Below are 20442 nucleotides of genomic sequence, written 5' to 3' on the forward strand. Positions count from 1 at the left end.
CTGTTATTTGGTGGAAAAGACAGGCTTAGGCACAGGCCTCATGAAGGAGAGACCAGGACCCAAACACCAAATAAATATAAATATAATAAATTATAATTATAAAGGAGGGGGTGGTGTGGGGGTGAAAACTGATGTAGTATAGAGGTTCAGGGAAGGTTCCCTGAGACAAAATAGGACCATTCACCTTACATCCCCACCACCATGAACTTAGTTCATTCTCTTCCTTCCCTTGAAAATCTCCCCATTCTTCTCCATGCAAATCCAACAACCTATTAGTCTTCCTCAGGATGCAGCTTAAGTCCTACTTACAATATTAAGCTTTGCTAACTTTTCTAGTCTCCAAAGATCATATTTAAAGAAAAATCTTAATGCATTTGTGATTCTTTGTTCCTGCTATCAAAGTTGATTATGTAATAGATTATGGGTTTTAGGGTCAGGTACATTATATCTTGCCCCCACAACTTGATTATTGATGTTTTTATCTAAAAACACTGTATTCTTCTCCTTTGGATTCCACATAGCGCCATAATAAATGAGTGTTAGTTTAATGAACAGCTGAGTGTTCAAGTGTTGTGCACAGCTAGAGGTCTAGAAATCTGTGTAACAAAAGTCGGCCTCAGAATCATGGCTCTAATACCTTAAACAACATGCCTAATGCTTGAGATTAACCTAATCCCACTCTTGTTCATTTGCTTTAGGTTTTATTTGAGCTTAAATTTGATATTCTTTGCATTAACATTGCCGAAAAACTGAGTGCTTATTGTTCTGGTGGTTTGGCTACATTACCTAATGTTAACACAGAATTCATAATAACCCCAAAACTGAACTTGCCTGTGAAACTCACTGGTCCCTATCATTTACCCTTCAGATTATCTATTTAATGCCAAATTTCTGCATAAAACTAAAGATAAATCAGCAAAATAAAGACCTTAAATTTCAGCTCTTGGCACGCCTCTGTAAGGAATGTAATCCATGTAACAAAGTTCTGTATTTTTTTTTCTGGTTTTCAGAGCTCTGCTTAGCATACAATTCTAAAAACAGCTAATTAAAGCTAAAAGGATTCAGTGAAGGTGAGTGAAGTTTGCAAAACAGATTAGGTTCAATTTTAGTACAAAATTTTGCCAGAGTAAATAGTGTTAGAGTTGTGTAGTGAGTGTGTGAGAGCTTAGGTATGCCAGACTCTGCTCAAATTCTCTTTGTCTACGGGTTAAATATCAAGGCATAACGCTATTCACATGAGAGGAATTCAAGCTGAACCACACGTTTTTCTCCCCCTCTACTCCACTCTCACTCTTGAAAAGACTGTATTCAAAACAATGACACAATGATATAAAGTTCATTCTCCGTAGAATCCTTGTGTGTGGTCATCAGATCATAAGATTCTCAAACCACAGGAGCTCCACCTCATCTATATTTTTAGTATCCAACTTCTACACTTTACAGATGGTATGCTTTAGTGAATATGATGACATAATCACCTGCACAAGAGGCAAACATTCTGGCTTGTATTCCTCAGTTTTCCATTGACTTGTAAGCAAATTAGAACAGATTTCTTCATATCTCTAGCCTTCATGTATTGTTGCACGAAACCCGCTCATTTGTTCAACAAATATTTGTTGGGTGACTACTAACTGTCAGGCAATATTCCAGAGAGTGGTTCTGTTAGCTATGCCAACAGCAAGGTGAGTGTTTCTAAAAGAGATAAGTGATTCTGTTTGACAGACAACATGGTGTGTAGAAAAAGGATTTGGGTAGTAAGACCAAATTAAATCTTGGCTTCAACAAGTGACTGACTTAGTGAAATCTGTCACTAAAATCTCTGAAAATAAATATCTTCCTCTATAAAACAGTAATAGTTCAAAAAAATATTCAATGATACCTCCACGTGCAGGCACTGTGATAGGTGTTAGGAATGCAGCGTGGCCCCAAGCAGTTAAGGACTTTGCCATGATGGGGCTGAATATTTCAGGCATCTTTAGTGCACACTATTATAGCACCACTGACTCGTGTTAGTCTATGTGGTGGTTTTAAAACGTATCCACAGAATCTTTGATGCTTTTTACCTTCAAAAGATAGAGCCTAACTCTCTTGCCCTTGAATATGGGTCAGGCTTAGTGACTTGTTGCTAATGAGCTGAATGTGGTGGGAATGATGCTCTGAGTCTTCCAAGGCCAGGTCATAAAACGGATAGCTTCCTCCTGACTGTCTCTTGGATTGCTTCATCTGGGGAAGCCAGTTGCCCTATCGTGAAGACACTGAAACAGCCTATGGAGAGGAGCTGAAGATTCTCACTAGCAATTGGTACCAGCTCACTAGCCGTGTGAGCAATCCACTTTGAAAACAGATCTTCCAGCCCGAATTAAGTTGTGGTACAAGGGCAGCCCTAGCCCAAATCTTGACTGCAATCATTTCATGAGAGACTTCAGCCAAATCTGCACAGTTAAGCCACTCCCAAATTTCTGACCCACAGGAACTGGAGGATAATAAAGGTTTACTGTTGTTGCCACTAAGTTTTGGGAGGCAATTTGCTATAGAGCAATCGATAACTAACATAGTCTGCCATAGAAACGTCTGGATGAAGATAAACAATTATGGTGGAAAACCTTTCAAACTTCTCTTAGTTTACCTCCCATGTTGGAAAAAGAAAAATTAAATAACTCCTCACAGACTTCCAATGTTTCTATACTACAGGAGAAAATCCTAACTCCTAGGTCTAGTACTGAAAACCCTACATGTTGGGTCCCCACTCAACACGATTTCCTCTACTGTCCAGCACACTCCACTTTGGCCAAATCAGTCTATCCATCTTCAGCCAGTTTTTGACCATGACCTTTCTCACTCTTTAAAGGCACATCTCTTCTTGTTGCATATTCATCATATTCGTTTTTTTCCCTTCCAAGCTTAATTTAAGTTCCAGAGTCATTCTTGATTACACTAACTCACAGCAATCTCTTCCTTTTTCAAACTTCCAGTAGTTTTTATTATCAGTGCTGCTTATTTAATACTTATTTTCCTGAGTACTCCCACTATCACGTCACTATTAAGAATCAATAAATATTTAAGTTCCTATGATGTGCAAAGCACTGTGCTGAGAGCTATATTTAACACTTTTACTTTAGTTTTATTTAACTTTTAATTTTTTAACTCTATTATGGCATGTCACTTTTACGTAAGTGTTTTTTCACCCCAGAATTAGGTTGTAAGCAACTTGAGGAAAGAAAGCAGATCTCTTCTTTACAGCCCAAGGCACACTTTGTAGAATATGAATTTCCAGAAGCATCTTTGTACCATCTCCATATGGGGCAGCAATTTCAAAATAATGAAATGATTTTTGACATTTTCTTGCTTTCCTGATATTTATGAAACTAGAAGCACAATGATACAATGCTAGAATGTGAAGCACTTGTTTCTGTGGGACTGGGTTCCCCTTAAACTTAACCATGAAATCATCTTGGAGAAACACCTGTGCATAAGATTTTAGGAAATTATGAACACTTCCTTCCTTAGTCACCAATCTGACGTACTCTCTGAGAGGAAGCATTCTCCTCAACTGTCCTGAAAATGTTGCCTTCGAGATAAGACATGAAAAACGGTGTGAGACTTCTGACATCCTGAGAATGACAGTGAAAGACCCAGGGCTAAAATGAAGCAGGAACTGGCAATCATTTAAGGGCTACATGCTAACTCAGGTGAAAGCCAATTCTTCCCTGAAATTATTCAAAGAATTAAATCCATTCCCTGATTTGCTTTAACAGTAGTGAGCTAGTAAAAAATGCAACTGATTTAAAATAAGAAGAGATAATTGAAAAGAAAGGAAAAGGTAGCTATCAAACTTTAAGTTGCTTAAGAATCACCTGGATTGCTCTTTAAGCTGTCTGGTCCTCAACACCGCCCCACTCACCACCATCAGCACCTCATCACCTCATTACCTCACCATCTCATCATCATCTCCACCACCACCACCAGATGCCAATTCAGAAATCCTGCAATATGACTCTGGAATCTGTATCTTTCAGCATGCATATTTAAATGATTTTGATTAAGGTGGAATGGTTGAATATATCTGTTTGTAAATCGTGAAGACAGAGACAGGACAAGGAGGAAAAATACCAATAATATCGTGTGATTCCTATATTATTTTCTCATTCGTTAGCTGCATTTCCACTCCTCAAATTTATCCTAAATTGTGTTAATCTCATTTGGGCAGTATGCAATTAGAGAGTTACAGCTAGTTCTGCATTGATAATCTCCATATTATAAAAAAAATTCTCTATTCCTTAAAGAAATCTGGATTTAAAATTCTGGAAAGAAAATGAGGGATTGAAGGAGGGAGTGTTAAAAAAAATTCTGGGAAAATAGCTGGCTGTGATTGAGAAGTCTACGGACATTTTAGTTCCATAGCATTTCCATGGTAATCAAGAGATCATGAAAAGAAAGACTGAACTGGGCATCAAAACCAGAACTCTGTGCCCAATCCAATCACCAGCTTCTGCTAAACCATCTCCCATGCCACTGCAGGATCTCTTTCTAAAACATTATCTGATCCCGATGGTCATGTTTTAGTTGTGTGTACACGTGTGTGTGTGTGTTTGGTATGTTCGTGGAAAAAGTCTGAGGAAATGTACATTGAAATATTAACAATGATTATCTTTAGAAGACGAGATTATGCAAGATTTCGGCTGTTTACAAAATGCATACTTGTATTAGATTATTATTTTTTTTTTTGGTGAAGAAGACTAGCCCTGAGCTAACATCTGTTGCCAATCCTCCTCTTTTTGCTGAGGAAGATTGGCCCTGGGCTAACATCCTCGCCCATCTTCTTCTACTTTACATGTGGGACACCTGCTACTGCGTGGTTTGATAAGTGGTGCGTATATAGGTCCGTGCCGGGGATCCAAACCTGCGAACCCCTGGCCACTGAAGTGGAGCATGTGAACCTAACCACTGTACCACTGGACTGGCCCCTGGATTATTTAATTTTAAAATAATGAGCCTGTAGTTCTGTGGTCAGAAACAGATACAAATATTTTAAAACAAAATTACTCAATTTAAATTAAATTTAGGGCCGGCCCCGTGGCTTAGGGGTTAAGTGCGTGCGTTCCGCTTCTAGTGGCTCGGGGTTCGGATCCCGGGTGTGCACCGAAGCACTGCTTCTCTGGCCATGCTGAGGCCGCGTCCCACATACAGCAACTAGAAGGATGTGCAACTATGACATACAACTATCTACTGGGGCTTTGGGGGAAAAAATAAATAAATAAAATTATATAAATTAAATTTAATTTATTTACTAAAAAGTTCCAAAGGCTTCTCATCCTCTTCAAAATAAAGTCCAATACTTTCGATGTTGATCAAATAGCCTCATCTCCCAACTCTTACAACAAACATCCTCCTTTTTCAGACAAACCAGATGCCCAATTCCTGGAACATCTGACTCTCTCATGTCCTGTGTCTTTTATTTGTGTGTGTGTGTGTGTGTGAGGAAGATCAGCCCTGAGCTAACATCCATGCCAATCCTCCTCTTTTTGCTGAGGAAGACCGGCCCTGAGCTAACATCTATTGCCAATCCTCCTCCGTTTTTTTTCCCCCTTTTTCTCCCCAAAGCCCCAGTAGATAGTTGTATGTCATAGTTGCACATTCTGCTAGTTGCTGTATGTGGGACACCACCTCAGCATGGCCTGACAAGCGGTGCATTGGTGCGCGCCTGGGATCCGAACCCAGGCCGCCAGTAGCGGAGTGCTCACAATTAACCACTAAGCCACGGGGCTGGCCCCGTCCTGTGTCTTCACTCATGTTAGTTGTTCTCTATTAGGAATGCAAGACACCAGTTGTCTAGTTGACAAACTCCCACTCGTTCTTCAAGACTCATGCTACATAGGACTTCTTTGTGAAGCTTTTCCTGATGTCCCAGGTGGTGCTATGTGAGCTGCTTTGGAGCCCAAGGCAAAAAAAAAAGAAAATCAGTACCTTGACTGTATTTAAAATTTTGATATTTTGTTCATCATAGAATTTTAAATTTAATTTTCATATTTTAGAATGCTGTATTGAAATACGATTGATCTTGTTTACTGAGGTTTTTGTTAGCCCCTCACGTTTTGCATTGCCTTTGCCTCTTTACAGTCCCATCTCAGGTAAAGTTGTCTGGACTCCATCTCCTCTGCTGCTTCTGATCTACCTCCACAGTGGAATTTATCACATTGCATATTTATTTATTATAGTTTCTGATATACTTATTACCCTCCTATAGACTTGACTGCTCTGAGGGCTCATGGCTTTCTTGATCAGCACAGAAGTAACTGGTATCCTTTAAATATGTGATAACGGCAAGAATAAACAGAAACTTCAAACAAGTCTCTTAAATTTTCTGAACCTCAGTTTCTTTATCTGTCAAATAATGATGAGATACTAGATTATTTCAATGATACTCAGTGATTGATGTTATACTCTATACTTATAGGATATTATATTATAAATCATATAATATAAAAAGTAATATCCAACACTAATGTAGCTCTTATTATGTGCCAGGCACTTTTCTAAGTATTTAACAATTATTAACTCATTTAATTCTCAAAACTCTATGAAGTTAACTGTTATTATTAGCTTCAATATACAGATGTGGAAACTGAGGCTTAGAACATTCAAGAGACTTATCCAAGTCTTGTGTTTGAATTGAGGCAGTTTGGATCTGGAGTCTGTGCTCTAAGCCTGATATTCCCTCTCACAATAATAATAATTTTATATATAAATATAAACATGTAAATATATAATGAAAACAAAGATTTTATTTTTTCAAACCTGGAAATCTTATCAGTCATTCTAATTCTAATCCACAATGAAATTCTAACTGACCTGAGACCAGCGAATATCGTGTGCTGTGGCATTTCTTCTATGAGGGCTACTTCACACTAAAAACACACTGGTGCATTTTCAAAGCAAAGGACACGATGTGACCTAATCAAAGAGGATGAGAAAACTTGAATAGTGCGAGTTGCATAAAATGACTAAGGTTTGGTGGACCGGGTTTCCAGGGTGATGCTTAGAAGAAGGTTTAATAAAATAGTCACTTGGAAAAACACAATGTCAGCCAACCGTGGAGCCAGACTCTCGCCTGTGAGTCTGTGCCTGGGCTCTACACTCTCTGATAAGTGAAGGGGAATTGGCTGAAATGACTTTGTTAAGGCTGGCTCTTAGCTTCAAGGGTGTATTGGAAACATCAACTGATATTGGCGACCTCAGCAAATGACATTACTATACTTGCAAGAATTTGATAAATAATCAATTATTTATCTTTTTCGTAAAGACATGGATATTAGAGGTCCCTAGCTGCGAGTAACAAGAGCCCCTGTTTATGAAGAGAAGGAAGGAGAAAAGGAGTGAAAAAGAGATGACGCGTGGCTCCGAGAGCCAATTTCAGTGGGGCAGTAACCTCTGGGAAACTCGTACAGCAAATCATCAAAACTAGGGATGATGCAGAATGGACAGAAAAAGAACCAAAAACAAAAAATCCTCCACTGTGCAATCAACAGCTATTCTTTAATCTATTTTTCTACTTGTTAAATTTTCTTGTACTTCAAGGGATTTCCTGTTCTCTGATGCAACTCTGCGTACTAAGCCTGAGAGGGCATTAGTTGAGAAATCCTTTTAACATGTTATCTGGCTTTAGGGCGTGCCCAACTGCAGTGTGTGAGAGAATGGCAGAATTCCAAGTCAGGAGCTGGGGGAGATGGGCAACTACCAGCTGGCTCTGTAGCCATCCCTGTATGTGCGTGTGACAGGGCCATGTTCAAGTTCCACTTCCTCCTGCTGGTTTCCTACAGCTCTGTGCAGAATGCTAGAGGGAGCAAGGTCGAAATCTAATCCCAATCTCAGTTTATATGAGATTCACCATCTTGCCATCTAAAAGGTCAGTAATGTTTCCAAAAAAGTTGTTAACTACTGATTTGCTAATGAAAGCAGTAAATGATGAGGTTTGGCCGCGAAATTCAAAAGCTATTTCAAAATTTCCTAGAACTTAAGCAAGAAGCAGACTGTAAATCTCTCCCACACAAAAATCTTTCACATGCATTCACAAGAACTCTTAGGTATTTGTGAGGGAAATTCCCAGGTGGATCTACCTAGGATGGAATGAGGGAACTTTATATCCATTTTATTTTCCGAATATTAGCATCATAGACATTTTTGATAGCCTAGTCAGATTTACCTGGATGAGAGAAATAAAAATGAAACCCAAAACAAGCTAACTTCTTGTCCTTTATCCATCTCAGACTCATGTTGAGTTTTTTACTATCCCATTGCTAGGCAGATTTTGCAATCCAATCACCCGTATCAATCTTTCAAACTGTATCAAATTTTCAGCAATATATTGCACTCTTATTTTGTTCCCTGTATTAGGAATCATGGTGTATCTGATACGAGTATGATAGTGCAATGTGATTTCTGCTATTAATGCACTATCCGTCCAATGAGTGAGTCACGATTAAAGCACAAAGCGCTCAAAGACCACTATTTGCCAATACATCCACAAGAGAGACACAAAGGAGGAATAACTGGAGTTTGAGTGATCAGAGAAGAAAAAATGATAAGCCTTAGATGTGAGCTTGTCTTTTAATAGATATTGCGGATGGGACATGAACATGTGCATCCAAGTGGAAATGAGCATGGGATGTGTGGAAGACATTCAGACACCGCCTTTTTAGGCACAGGCATCATACTGCAGAATAGAAAGTTGATAATCCTGGTTACAAAGGTCTTGAAAGTAGGGCAAAGAGGAGTCGAAACTTGATAGACTCGAAGAGTATTTCAGGGGATTATGTGATGACAAAATATGGGAAGAATTAGAGGTAGCACTTTCAGAGACAAAAAAAAAAAAAAAAAGAAAGCCATGGAAGAAATTTAGGCGTGAAACAATGAGATCTTGAACCAAGGGGTGGCAGGAAGGATGGAAAGGAAGGGGTAACTCTAGGACACATTTCCCAAGGTGGATTCTGACGCTAAGTTTAGTGGTTACGGGAGGTGAAGGAAAGGGAGAAGTCAGAGATGACTCAGTTGTTTCTAACCTGAGAGACTGCCTGGTATTGCTGGCACGTGTGAGAATGGAGAAATTGGATTGGGCAATCCCTGACAGAAGGTGAAGGATGAGTTCTGAGCTTCCCAGAACAAAACCTACATTAACTTTGAGCCAACCAATATTGAAAAGAAAACTATTTACTATGAGTCCCTCAACTATTACTGTTAAATCACGGGTGTGCTAGAGAGGATGGTACACCCCGGAATCCTGTCTCACATATCTGCCGTCACTTCTATAAAAACACACCGCATGAAAAGTCAACATCAAGAGCAGGGCCAAAAAATCTTCACTCTGACTTTCACAGCCCTCACCAATGAGAAGCCTCACAGGTTTTTTCAACATAAAACTACAGAATAGTTTCCTCTTAATTAACAATTCAGGTAACATAGGTATAACAACATGCATGAATCCCACTAACCAGCAATTATTCAATCATTTTAATCTTCCTTCTCACATTTTTTCCTAGAGCTGCTGACAAGTAGAAAAACCAATTGAGTCCCCTTTTACAGCCATGTTTGATCTACGATAGTGCGAATAGATCGTATGAGGAAGAAAAAGGAGATGCCATAAACTCAAATGAACCAGATGTTAAGATTGCTGCTGTTGGCACTCACAACCTGGAAAAAACCCCAGTCTCTGCAGGTAAAAGTTGTGGTTAAAATCCAGGCTCAGGCACATAGTAACCATGTGAACGATGGTAAATTACTTAACATTTCTGTGCCTCTGATTTTCATCTTTAAAATAGGGACAATCATATTACATAGTTCAAAGAGATGATGTATCAATCAAGGAAATATATGCAAACTACTTAGCACAGTGCCTGACACGTTAAACTGTTCAATAAATATTCACCCTTATTATTATTTTTATTGCTTCTCTGAAGACAAAAGGTATGCTCTGGAGGTCAAAAGTCATGCTAGGAATGTCGATCTTGCATTTACCGAAGCTACTGAGACACATCTGGACGGACAATATTCAGCATTAACGCTGTAACAGCACAAATTTGAATATAATTCGATTAGCAGCTGGCTCCTGCCTTCCACCAGCCCCTGTTTTCGGATATTGGGATGGGCTGAATTTCTTATCTTCCGAGGGGGCAGGGGTGTTAGAAAGTGACCACCTCTAGATAGTTGGGGTTTAATTCAGCATATGGTCATAATTATACAGTATAATTTCCTCTGTGCTTTTTGCGATGTTTTCGACCACTTGAAAAATATTGTTTTTCATTAACTTCATACAACTATGACTCCTTGTTAGGCAAGACTGCATTTTTGGGAGTCCACTTATCTCGTTATGGCAGGGTGTTACTGTTCCGAGGCAATTAGGAACTGCCTGCCTGCACTTCCATGGGTATGTTTGTGTCGAAAGGAGACAGAATTAACTCACTGCACACTGTAGCTTGGCTTCATCTAAATGCACGTTGGAGAGTTTTGTTTTGTTTTGTTTGCCTTTGCTCCTAAGCACTGTATTTTGGCTTTGAAGTTTGCCTCTTGACAAGCCACTACATGCAGTGATTACAGGAGTTGGAAGAATCGCAAGCTTGGTGCCTCAGCCCATCTCCTGCCGGTGTGAACTAGAAGCATCAGGGCCTGTCTGCCAGGCTTCAGAAGCTTTCTTTACCTGGGACTCATTATTTCCAGAAGCTACTTACCTAAGCTGTCTGTGGCAACGCAAAAGGGAGTAAGTGAGGGCAGGCGATGCCAAAAGTAAGCATTTTGCTCTGCACCAGCGCTCGCCATAGCAGAGACGGAAGCAGCTTCCTTATTCACCAAAAATCCAGGCTTCTCCAGACACCCATCAGTCAAAAAGACTATGGAGGGAGTCCTTTGGGTTGCTAATTGTATTTGTTCCGCATGATTTATCAGTCCTACAGACCTGCCCGGCTATGCTGGGAGTAGAATGTGCCCACGGATGACAACTCCCGTTCTTACCATGGCTGGGTTTCAGCTGGGGTGTAGTGTGGAGTTTCATCTTCATTTCTATTACCCAACTAGTGCTGAAGAAGTCAATGTAGCCCAGAAAGGATTTTAACTCTAAGTGGGCCCTGATTTCCATGACACTGCAGCGACAGTGATTCATGCAGAATTAGTTGGGCAGAGGCAGCTTTCTCCACCGAATACTAATATTAGGATAACTCTGATCCATGCGTCAGAATCCACCTCTTCTTGATTTCGTGGTAGAGACAGAGAGGTATTTGTATTCCTAATTTCTAATTTTTAGTCTACTTTTGCAAAACCCAAACAACGCAACATAAGAAATTAGTACTGACTAGTAGATGTAAGAAATGTGAACTTACAGCCAGATTCTGGAACCAGACTGCCTGGGTTCAAATTCTGATGCTACCCCTTATTAACTGTGCAATCCTGGTCACGTTACTTAATCTCTCTGGGCATTGGTTTTCTCGACTGTGAAATGAATAATGCTGCCATTGCCTCACTAAGTATCTGGCACAGAGTATGAGATCAAGAAATATTTATCATTATTATTTATTACTGTGAACTCATTTTAATCTTTCAGTGTAATAGATGTGAGAAACAAAGAAAAACAACAATTTAAAAAAAACAGACTAAAAATACCTAAATCCAAACTGTCGTTTTGAAGTTATTCCCTCTCTATCACAAGAGAAGAAAAAGAAAGTAACTGTGTCTCTACTAGTTTTAGATTCTCTAAATTACTTTACAGAATATTACCTACAATTATAAAATTACATTTTTATACTCTATTGATTATAGGACGAATTGAAATCTTGGACATGATTTGTATTTGGCTCTTTGTATAGGGGGATAAAATACAACACAAATCTCATGGACAAAGAATAAGTAAAGTTAGTTTCCAACACCTTTCAGAATTTTGGCAAATTGCTGTCTCCCTGGGTCTCAGTGTTCTCATCTGTAAAGTAAGAGGGTCCCTTCCAGTTCTAATAACAAACAAATGAACTATTTTTTTGGACTAAGTCTTATAAGAGAGACTAGCAAAAATACTTTCAATGTTTAAACTTTTCTATAATTTTGTTCTCTCCACCCACAAACATGAAGATAATTACCTCATAGCCAATTATTATTAAGGTAGGATAATAGGTCCATAGTAAAATTTGGTTATTCATCTGCATTTGGATATTATGTTTTTGCAGAGACTTTTAAATTAGGTCTATCCATTACCTTACACCATACACAAAAATTAACTCAAAATGGATTAAAGACTTGAATGTAAGACCTGAAACTATGAAACTTCTAGAAGAAAACATAGGCGGTACGGTCTTCGACATCGGTCTTGGAAACATATTTTCAAGGAACATGTCTGACCGGGCAAGAGAAACAATAGAAAAAATAAACAAATGGGATCAAACTAAAAAGCTTCTGCACAGCAAAGGAAACCATCGACAAAATGAAAAGACAACCTAACAATTGGGAGAAGATATTTGCAAACCATACGTCTGATAAGGGGTTAATCTCCAAAATATATAAAGAACTCATGCATCTCAACAACAAAAAAACTAACAACCCAATTAAAAAATGGGCAAAAGACCTGAACAGACATTTCTCCAAAGAAGATATACAGATGGCCAACAGGCACAGGAAAAGATGTTCAAAATCACTAACTATCAGGGAAATGCAAATCAAAACTGCAATGAGATATCACCTCACGCCCGTCAGAATGGCTATAATTAACAAGACAGGAAACAACAAGTGTTGGAGAGGATGTGGAGAGAAGGGAACTCTCACACACTGCTGGTGGGAGTGCAAACTGGTGCAGCCATTATGGAAAACAGAATGGAGATTCCTCAAAAAATTAAGGATAGAACTACCATACGATCCAGCTATTCCACTGCTGGGTATTTATCCAAAGAACTTGAAAACACCAACGTGTAAAGATACATGCACCCCTGTGTTCATTGCAGCGTTATTCACAATAGCCAAGACTTGGAAGCAAACTAAGTGCCCATCAAGGGACGAATGGATAAAGAAGATGTGGTATATATACACAATGGAATACTACTCATCCATAAGAAACCATGAAATCCAGCAGTTTGTGACAACATGGGTGGACATTGAGGGTATTATGCAAAGTGAAATAAGTCAGGGGGAGAAGGTCAAATACCGTATGATCTCCCTCATTAAGTAGTAGATAATAACAACAATAAATAAACACATAGAGACAGAGATTGGATTGGTGGTTACCAGAGGGGAAGGGGGGAGGGAGGAGGGTGAAAGGGATAAGTAGGCATATGTGTGTGGTGATGGATTGTAATTAGTATTTGGGTGGTAAACATGAGAACATGATGTAATCCATGCAGAAATAGAAGTATAATGATGTACACCTGAAATTTATACAATGTTATAAACCAATGTTACTGCAATAAGCAAAAAATTAAAAAAATAAATAAATTAAAATAAATAAATAAATAAATTAGGTCTATGAGGCACTTGTCACATGGTTATTCCAATTTTTTCTTTGTAATTTAGTGGAATTATAAGACCTCTTCTTGATTTTCTCTATGAATCTCTAAATCCTATCAGGTAGGCTGATTAGTTTAAGACTATTCACTCACACACCTTATATTTCTTTCTTGGAAGTTTTATAAAAAGAACTTTATGTAACTGAAAAATCCTTAAAAACAAAAAATTGGTGGAAATAAGTTGTTGAAAGGAGCTTCTATCACTATCGTTAGCAAATTGATAGCATCTTAAACCAGAAGAGTTCAAAGAATATTTGTCCTTATGTGCTGAATGCATTCTTTCTGAAGTTCGTGCTACTTAAGATATGCAAGATACATAAATTCCAACAGTTTATGACAGAATTAACCTGTTATAAAGAACTAATATACACACAATATGAAGAGAACAAAATTATGCTGTTTTTATAAACAACCTAATACAATCTCATCAACAACTCTACATAATAATTTGTGCAAAAGTCCATGAGAAATGATAAGGTGCTATTCAAAGGTAAAGAATTATTTATTCTAGCACCAAGAGTTTAAATGCTTCTCAGTAATTGATTTGATACTTTCTTTTCAATGATCCTATTGTGTCTAATTCAGGTAGACTCCACCATGGCCCTGATCCGACCTCTCAAGACTGGGTGATTGAAAAGCACTGTGCTTACTTTTAAAAGTCACTAGTCACTAATTCTCTTGACAAATAATTCAGCATAGTATTCTTTAATATAGCAAATTGCCGTAATTTATCTGAAATACAAACTGATTTACAGAAATTTGATTTACAGGAAGCTTTTAGGAGATGGCTGCTTTGTGAAATGTGAAACGTCTCATCTGACTTTTACTCTTCTACTAAGAAAACTGGTTCCAAAGTTTAAGAACAAAAGCAAAAACAACATCGGTCAGATCATTGGGTTTAAAAAGCTTATCTCCCTCAGTTCTGAGGATTTTTCTGAGTCTTTTCTGCATTTCCACTCTGGATCCAAAAAAAATAATAAACTGAGTCGGGCATCGTGCCCATGTTATAACTTGAGAACGACTAAACATAACTAAAACAGCACTAATTGGAAAATAATCTTCTCTTAAACTAAATGTGTTGATACGTTTGCACCACTCAAATATCAGCCCTGAAGAAAGATCAGCGATTTTTGTAGTACTCTGGATTTCATTCATTCGGTTGATCAAATGCCAGTCTACAGTTTCTGCTACAATACAAGAGTAAAGGATGATTTAGCTTTGAGATCGCTGTCTGTTTGTGTTGTACATACCATGGTAAGATTTATGAGATGAATAATAAATGACTCAAAATTTTATAGACATAGGTTAAAATATATTCACACTCCAACATGCTTTATTTTTTTCTAGACAAATATTACAGGCTCAACATTCTAACTAATTCTAAAAAGTGGGGAAAAAACATATTAAGTATTTGTACAAATACTTCCAAATGCGAATCCTAGTCAAAAAAATAAATTTTAGAATAAAACATTACAGTGGTACCAAAATAAATTTTAACTAGAACCCAAAAGTTAGAGAAACAAATAAATCTCATTTACTTACAAGTTGGTTTTGCTATTGGAGCAAATTTGGTCCGGGTAATAGCCAAAATTAGGAAAATAATAACTGGCCATAAAATCAAGACAAGTGTCCAAAGCTGCAAAATAATGATAGAAAAAACATTTTAATTATATTGCTGAATCAAAAAACCTAACAAGAAGTACATCATACTATAAAATTCCAACGCAAGCCAGATATTTGCCAATAAATGTCATTAATAGGAAAGGAATGAGAGATTTTTAAAAATGCAAGAGATCTCGAAATGAACACAGGAATGATCTTTCCAGGCTTCAAACCTTAAAATGATCATCTAAAGCCCTCTTTCCAGTCACCTCTCACGACTGCCCCAAGAGTGATGATCTTAAAATTCAAATCTGATCAGTAAGTTTCTTACTTAAAAATTGTTTAGAGTTTCTCAGTCATTTGTTGGATAAGGTTCAACCTTCTAAACAGGGCATACAAAACCCAACATAATTTCCATCTAGACATATCTTACCACTTCCAATGTCAACATTCTATGCTCAGCCATAAAGGTTACGTGACATTGAATAATGGCTCAATAAACACTGTTCAACAAATGAATGAATGAATAATTGAGTTAATGAGTAAACAGGAACTTTAAGTTCCATGAACAGCCCCCAACATCACTATAAATAGTATCTTATGTCTGCTTCTATCATAGAACTTCCACTCTTACTGTTAATAATTTTTTGTCTGGCTCATAAAATAAACCGGCAATTCTTTTATGGCAGGAACAGTGTCTTATTCATCCCTGAATTTACTGGTACAAAATAGATGCTCAAAATACGTATACTGAATTGAAATTTCTATTAGAGAATTTCACTGTAAGACACTTCAGGAATGGCTTTTTTCTCCATGTAGACATGATCCAGTTCATAGGATACTAACTGCTTAATATTTTACATACCTATAAAATTGGTTCCAGACCAATGAAAAACATGTATTCATAAGAACATTACCTGTGATATGCAAACAGTTATAGTGCTCAAACCAAACCCTACAGAACAAACCTTGCCTATGCTTTATAAAGTAAAATGTGGAACTACCTTTCTGTCTGGTTATGCAATCAGACTTGTTATCATTTCTCCTCCACTTTTCAGAATTGATTTGCTTCTGCCAAATCCCAAACTACCGCCTAGGGCTCTTCAATTCTCCAAAACAATCTAGACTCATTTAATTATTGATCCTTAAGTAACTCCCAACCTAAATTATATCAATGCAAATAATCGTAATCAATCTATAAATCATAATTGGGGTGAGTTTATTATGGTCCAGGTTTGAAGACTATAGCCGAGGGCCTTCCTTCCCCCAAGAAAGGAAGGGAGCTAAAGAAGTGGGGTGCACAGAGTGGTTACATACCAACTTGGAACAAGGAGCATACATCACATATGACAGGAATATCTCTTTTACTACTATCACAAGATGTTTAGCTGGCACAGCAGGTCAGTGGTCACAAGGTGAGCACAGCAAGTCAGTAATTAATCCTTAGTTTCCAGGAAGAGATGCTTATCCTTAAGGAAATGCCTTAAGAGGGGGAAGCTACATCTCTATCTTTAAGGGCATCATTCTCGTCTTTAGGACAGAGAAAATGTTTAAAGCAAATGTACAGTGTGTATTCAACAGGCCACGTCAGGCCCTTTTGGAAAAACAAGGTCAGCCCGAATTAGTTTTTATTTTTTTTAAAGATTTTATTTATTTATTTACTTTTTCCCCCCAAAGCCCCAGTAGATAGCTGTATGTCATAGCTGCACATGCTTCTAGTTGCTATATGTGGGACGTGGTCTCAGCATGGCTGGAGAAGCGGTGCGTCAGTGTGCGCCTGGGATCCGAACCCCGGTCACCAGCAGCGGAGTGCGCGCACTTAACCGCTAAGCCACGGGGCCCACCCAGGCCGAATTAGTTTTAAACTAAATGGCTTCTTCACACACTCCAATATACCCTATTGCTTGTCCTTTATTCATCAATTTTCTGTGAAAATCTCCATTGTGTGTCTAACAACACTGTTCTCTCTCCTTGCTGGCAGGCCTGTCACCAACTTAGACTTTGGGTATAAGGGCAAGTTCTAAAAAATGGAAGAAGTTGACTGTAGATCTAAGGAATCCTAAGTAGTACCTCGGTGTGATGGTAGCTGAAAAGCTTCCAGACAAGCTGAACAGCCTAATCTATAGCAGTGCTTCTCAAGCACTAATGTGTAGACCAAATCACCAGGGGATCATGTAAATATGTAGATTCAGATTCGGTAGATCTGAAGCCAGGCCTGAGATTCTGCATTTCTAACAAGCTCCAGATGGATGATGCTGATGCCTATGGCCCACACTTGGAGTAGAGCGGTTCTAAATGTACGCCATCCTACCTAACTAGAAGGATTATTCATAAAGTCCTGGAATATTTTGGTTGGAAAGTTCCTTTGAGATCATCTAATGGATAGAATTCAGTACGTTTGTGAAGTTGGATAGGAAAAAAAAGATTACACTTTTATTTTCTCTGGCTTGTGATTGAAATTTAGCATTTCCATTAATGATGAATGTAGGCAAGGAACCATAATGTTATTAGAAGTACTTGTGACTTTATCACCAATAGAAACCACAGATATTTTCAAATCAAGTTAGTTTTGTTGCAGATACCTCAACGTTCTTTTTACACTCATTATGACATTAAAATTACGGTAGTTATGGTTCATCATATTTATTTAATGGTATAATAAAGAAATACATAATACCATATGGTAAATTTTCTTGTTAATACTTTGATAACTGAATTTCAATATAATTGGCCTTTATTTGTAATCATATTTATTTTATTGATTTAAAAACATTATTCTTAGAAGGGCCATAGGCTTCACCAGGCTGCTAAAGACAGCCATAGCACAGAAGAGGCTAAGAAAACTTGATCTGATCCAACTGCCTTTTTTATTCTCTGGAGAGCAGAAGGTTAGCATAACTTGTCCAAAGTCACATATCCAGTTGGGAAGCAGGGGACAAAGATCTGAATATCAAAATACTTAGGCTAGGATTTCTTGAAAATTACCATACTGCTCAGAAGAACAAATAAGCAAGCATTACAGAAAGCATATTGGAAAAATACAAATGCAATAGAAATAAAAGATGTGTTATTATTCTAGCCTAGCCTCTGATATATTTGAATATTAGGGTCTGTTTTTCAAAGATCCTAGATACAAAGTACCATTTTTATTCCATGTGACCCATCTGAAATGTAGAATGTAAAGAATTAAGGTTAAAAACAATTTAATGTGTGTGGATTGACTGGTTTTATATTTGAGGCCATAGCTATTCTTTAAAAACAGGATTCATCTGGGGGCCTGCCCGGCGTAGCAGTTAAGTGCGCGCGCTCCACTGCTCATGGCCCGGGTCCGATTCCGGGCGCGCACTCACCCACTGCTTTGTCAAGCCATGCTGTGGCGGCATCCCATATAAAGTGCAGGAAGATGGGCACAGATGTTAGCCCAGGACCAGTCTACCTCAGCAAAAAGAGGAGGATTGGCATGGATGTTAGCTCAGGGCTGATCTTCCTCACAAAAAGAAAAGAAAAGAAAAGAAAAAGGATTCATCTGGGTAGGTTTAGTGCCCCAGAGCTCCTTTTAGGAGCATCTATTCATTTTCTATAGCAACCTCATGAGAATTCAGTGAGCAACTGACATCAAATGTACATTCACATTCAAATAAGGGACATATGTCATGACACATCTTTATGTTGTCTTTTGGTTGATCTAATTTGAGGGTTTCATGTGGATGTTTTGGTAAATTTTAACTTAATTTTAGACATGATTTAAATCCAGACAAAAACGTATTCTATATCAGAGAAGTTTAAGGCAATCAGGACTCTCTTCAGGGCAAAAACCACAGCAAGTCCACAAGCAATCTATTATCAGAAGACTTCCCCCCAGGATTTTAGGTCAGACAGGTTTGGAGAAGATTTCTGCATACTGCATTTTAGAAAGATAATGGACTTTATATTTAAAGTCCTCCAAACTGGGATCGCGAAAATGTTAAAGTCAACAAGTTAATCACAAAAGCAAAAAATAAACAAAATTTAAATTTTCATAGCAGCAGGATTTCTCTCAACACTGTTCTAAAAATCATCATAAACAACCTAGAAGCAAATGCAGCATCAAGGATCCAAATACTAACTCGATGAGCCATGATGACTTCTGTTTGTTTGGACAAACGGCTAATATATTGATTTTACACATATAGACATTGGGGCTACTTGAAAATTTGGGAAAAAGTAGTTTTAAAAAGTTTCATGTTTTTGCTAATATATTAATTCTCTCACACCTGCCACTCTTGCATTGCCTCCCTTGCACGTCATCCCCACTACGTTCTTGACATCTAAAGGCACATGCACATTGAGTAATTTACAATCCCTTTGTAGGCCATGGCATTTGTCTCCTTTTATTTCTCCAAGGATTATTTTCTATTGAGATATCCCATTCTATTCTCTTTCTCTCTCCTTTCCCTTCCTGAAAAATTCAGTGCCCAAAAGTCCTCAGGTGGGGCCTGGCAAGGTGAGTCCATACTAGGACTGGGGGCACTGCAGTAACACAGTGACACAGTGACAGAGGTGGGTCCTTAGCAAGATGAAGAGGACATCCACAGTACAGCAGCCAGACATGGGGTGTCAGAGCCCCAGTGGAGTAAAGAGAGCATATGTGCAGGGTGAGGAGCAGGCGATTGGTTTCATACAAGGAGGTTGACCAAAAAGGTAAATTTATCCCTGGTAGAGGAGCCAAGTTTCTCACTATCCATCAGGGGAATTATAAACATAGAAAAGGAGGAAACTAGAATGAACTCTGTATTATTGGGTTAGAATTAAAGATATGGGCATAAACTCCTGGTTTCCAAAATGTATAAAGAGATGTGAAATATAGATATAAATGTGTGCCTATAACTTATTTATTTCCTACTTTCTGGTTCCACAAGTTGTTTCTGAGTCATCGAGTACTTCATCCCAGCCCAGAAAATACCCATTTTTCCAGGAAACACTAGCTTCTTTTAGTGGACATCTGAGTGCTAGGTATGCTCATTACTATTGGAGTGTCATTGTTTCCAAGCCTGGACAGAGCTACAGAATACATATAGAAAGTAGATAGATAGATAGATAGATAGATAGATAGATAGATAGATAGATAGATAGATAGATAGAAAGAAAGAAAGATAGATAGATAGATAAATAGATAGACAGATAGATGAGAGAGAGAGAGAGACGATAGAAAGAAATAGATAGGTAGGTAGCTCAATACATAGAAGGATGATAGATATGCTGCTCAGAGAATAATGGGAACACATCAGTAGGGCATAGATACAAGCCTACAGCCCAATTTGTGCATCGAATTTTACCC

At 38.1% G+C, this 20442-nt stretch overlaps 1 protein-coding gene across 1 annotated transcript in view; it reads right to left on the minus strand.

The window, feature by feature from the left end:
• Positions 1-20442, minus strand: part of ABCA12 (ATP binding cassette subfamily A member 12) — a 162933-nt gene that overhangs the window by 134539 nt on the left and 7952 nt on the right. Inside the window, exon 2 of the mRNA XM_058533418.1 lies at positions 15066-15159. Within this exon, the coding sequence (XP_058389401.1) occupies positions 15066-15159 (94 nt within the window). The remainder of the gene's footprint in view (positions 1-15065; positions 15160-20442) is intronic.

This window comes from Diceros bicornis, chromosome 37, assembly GCF_020826845.1.
Source record: "Diceros bicornis minor isolate mBicDic1 chromosome 37, mDicBic1.mat.cur, whole genome shotgun sequence".
Classification (NCBI taxonomy): Eukaryota; Metazoa; Chordata; class Mammalia; order Perissodactyla; family Rhinocerotidae; genus Diceros; species Diceros bicornis.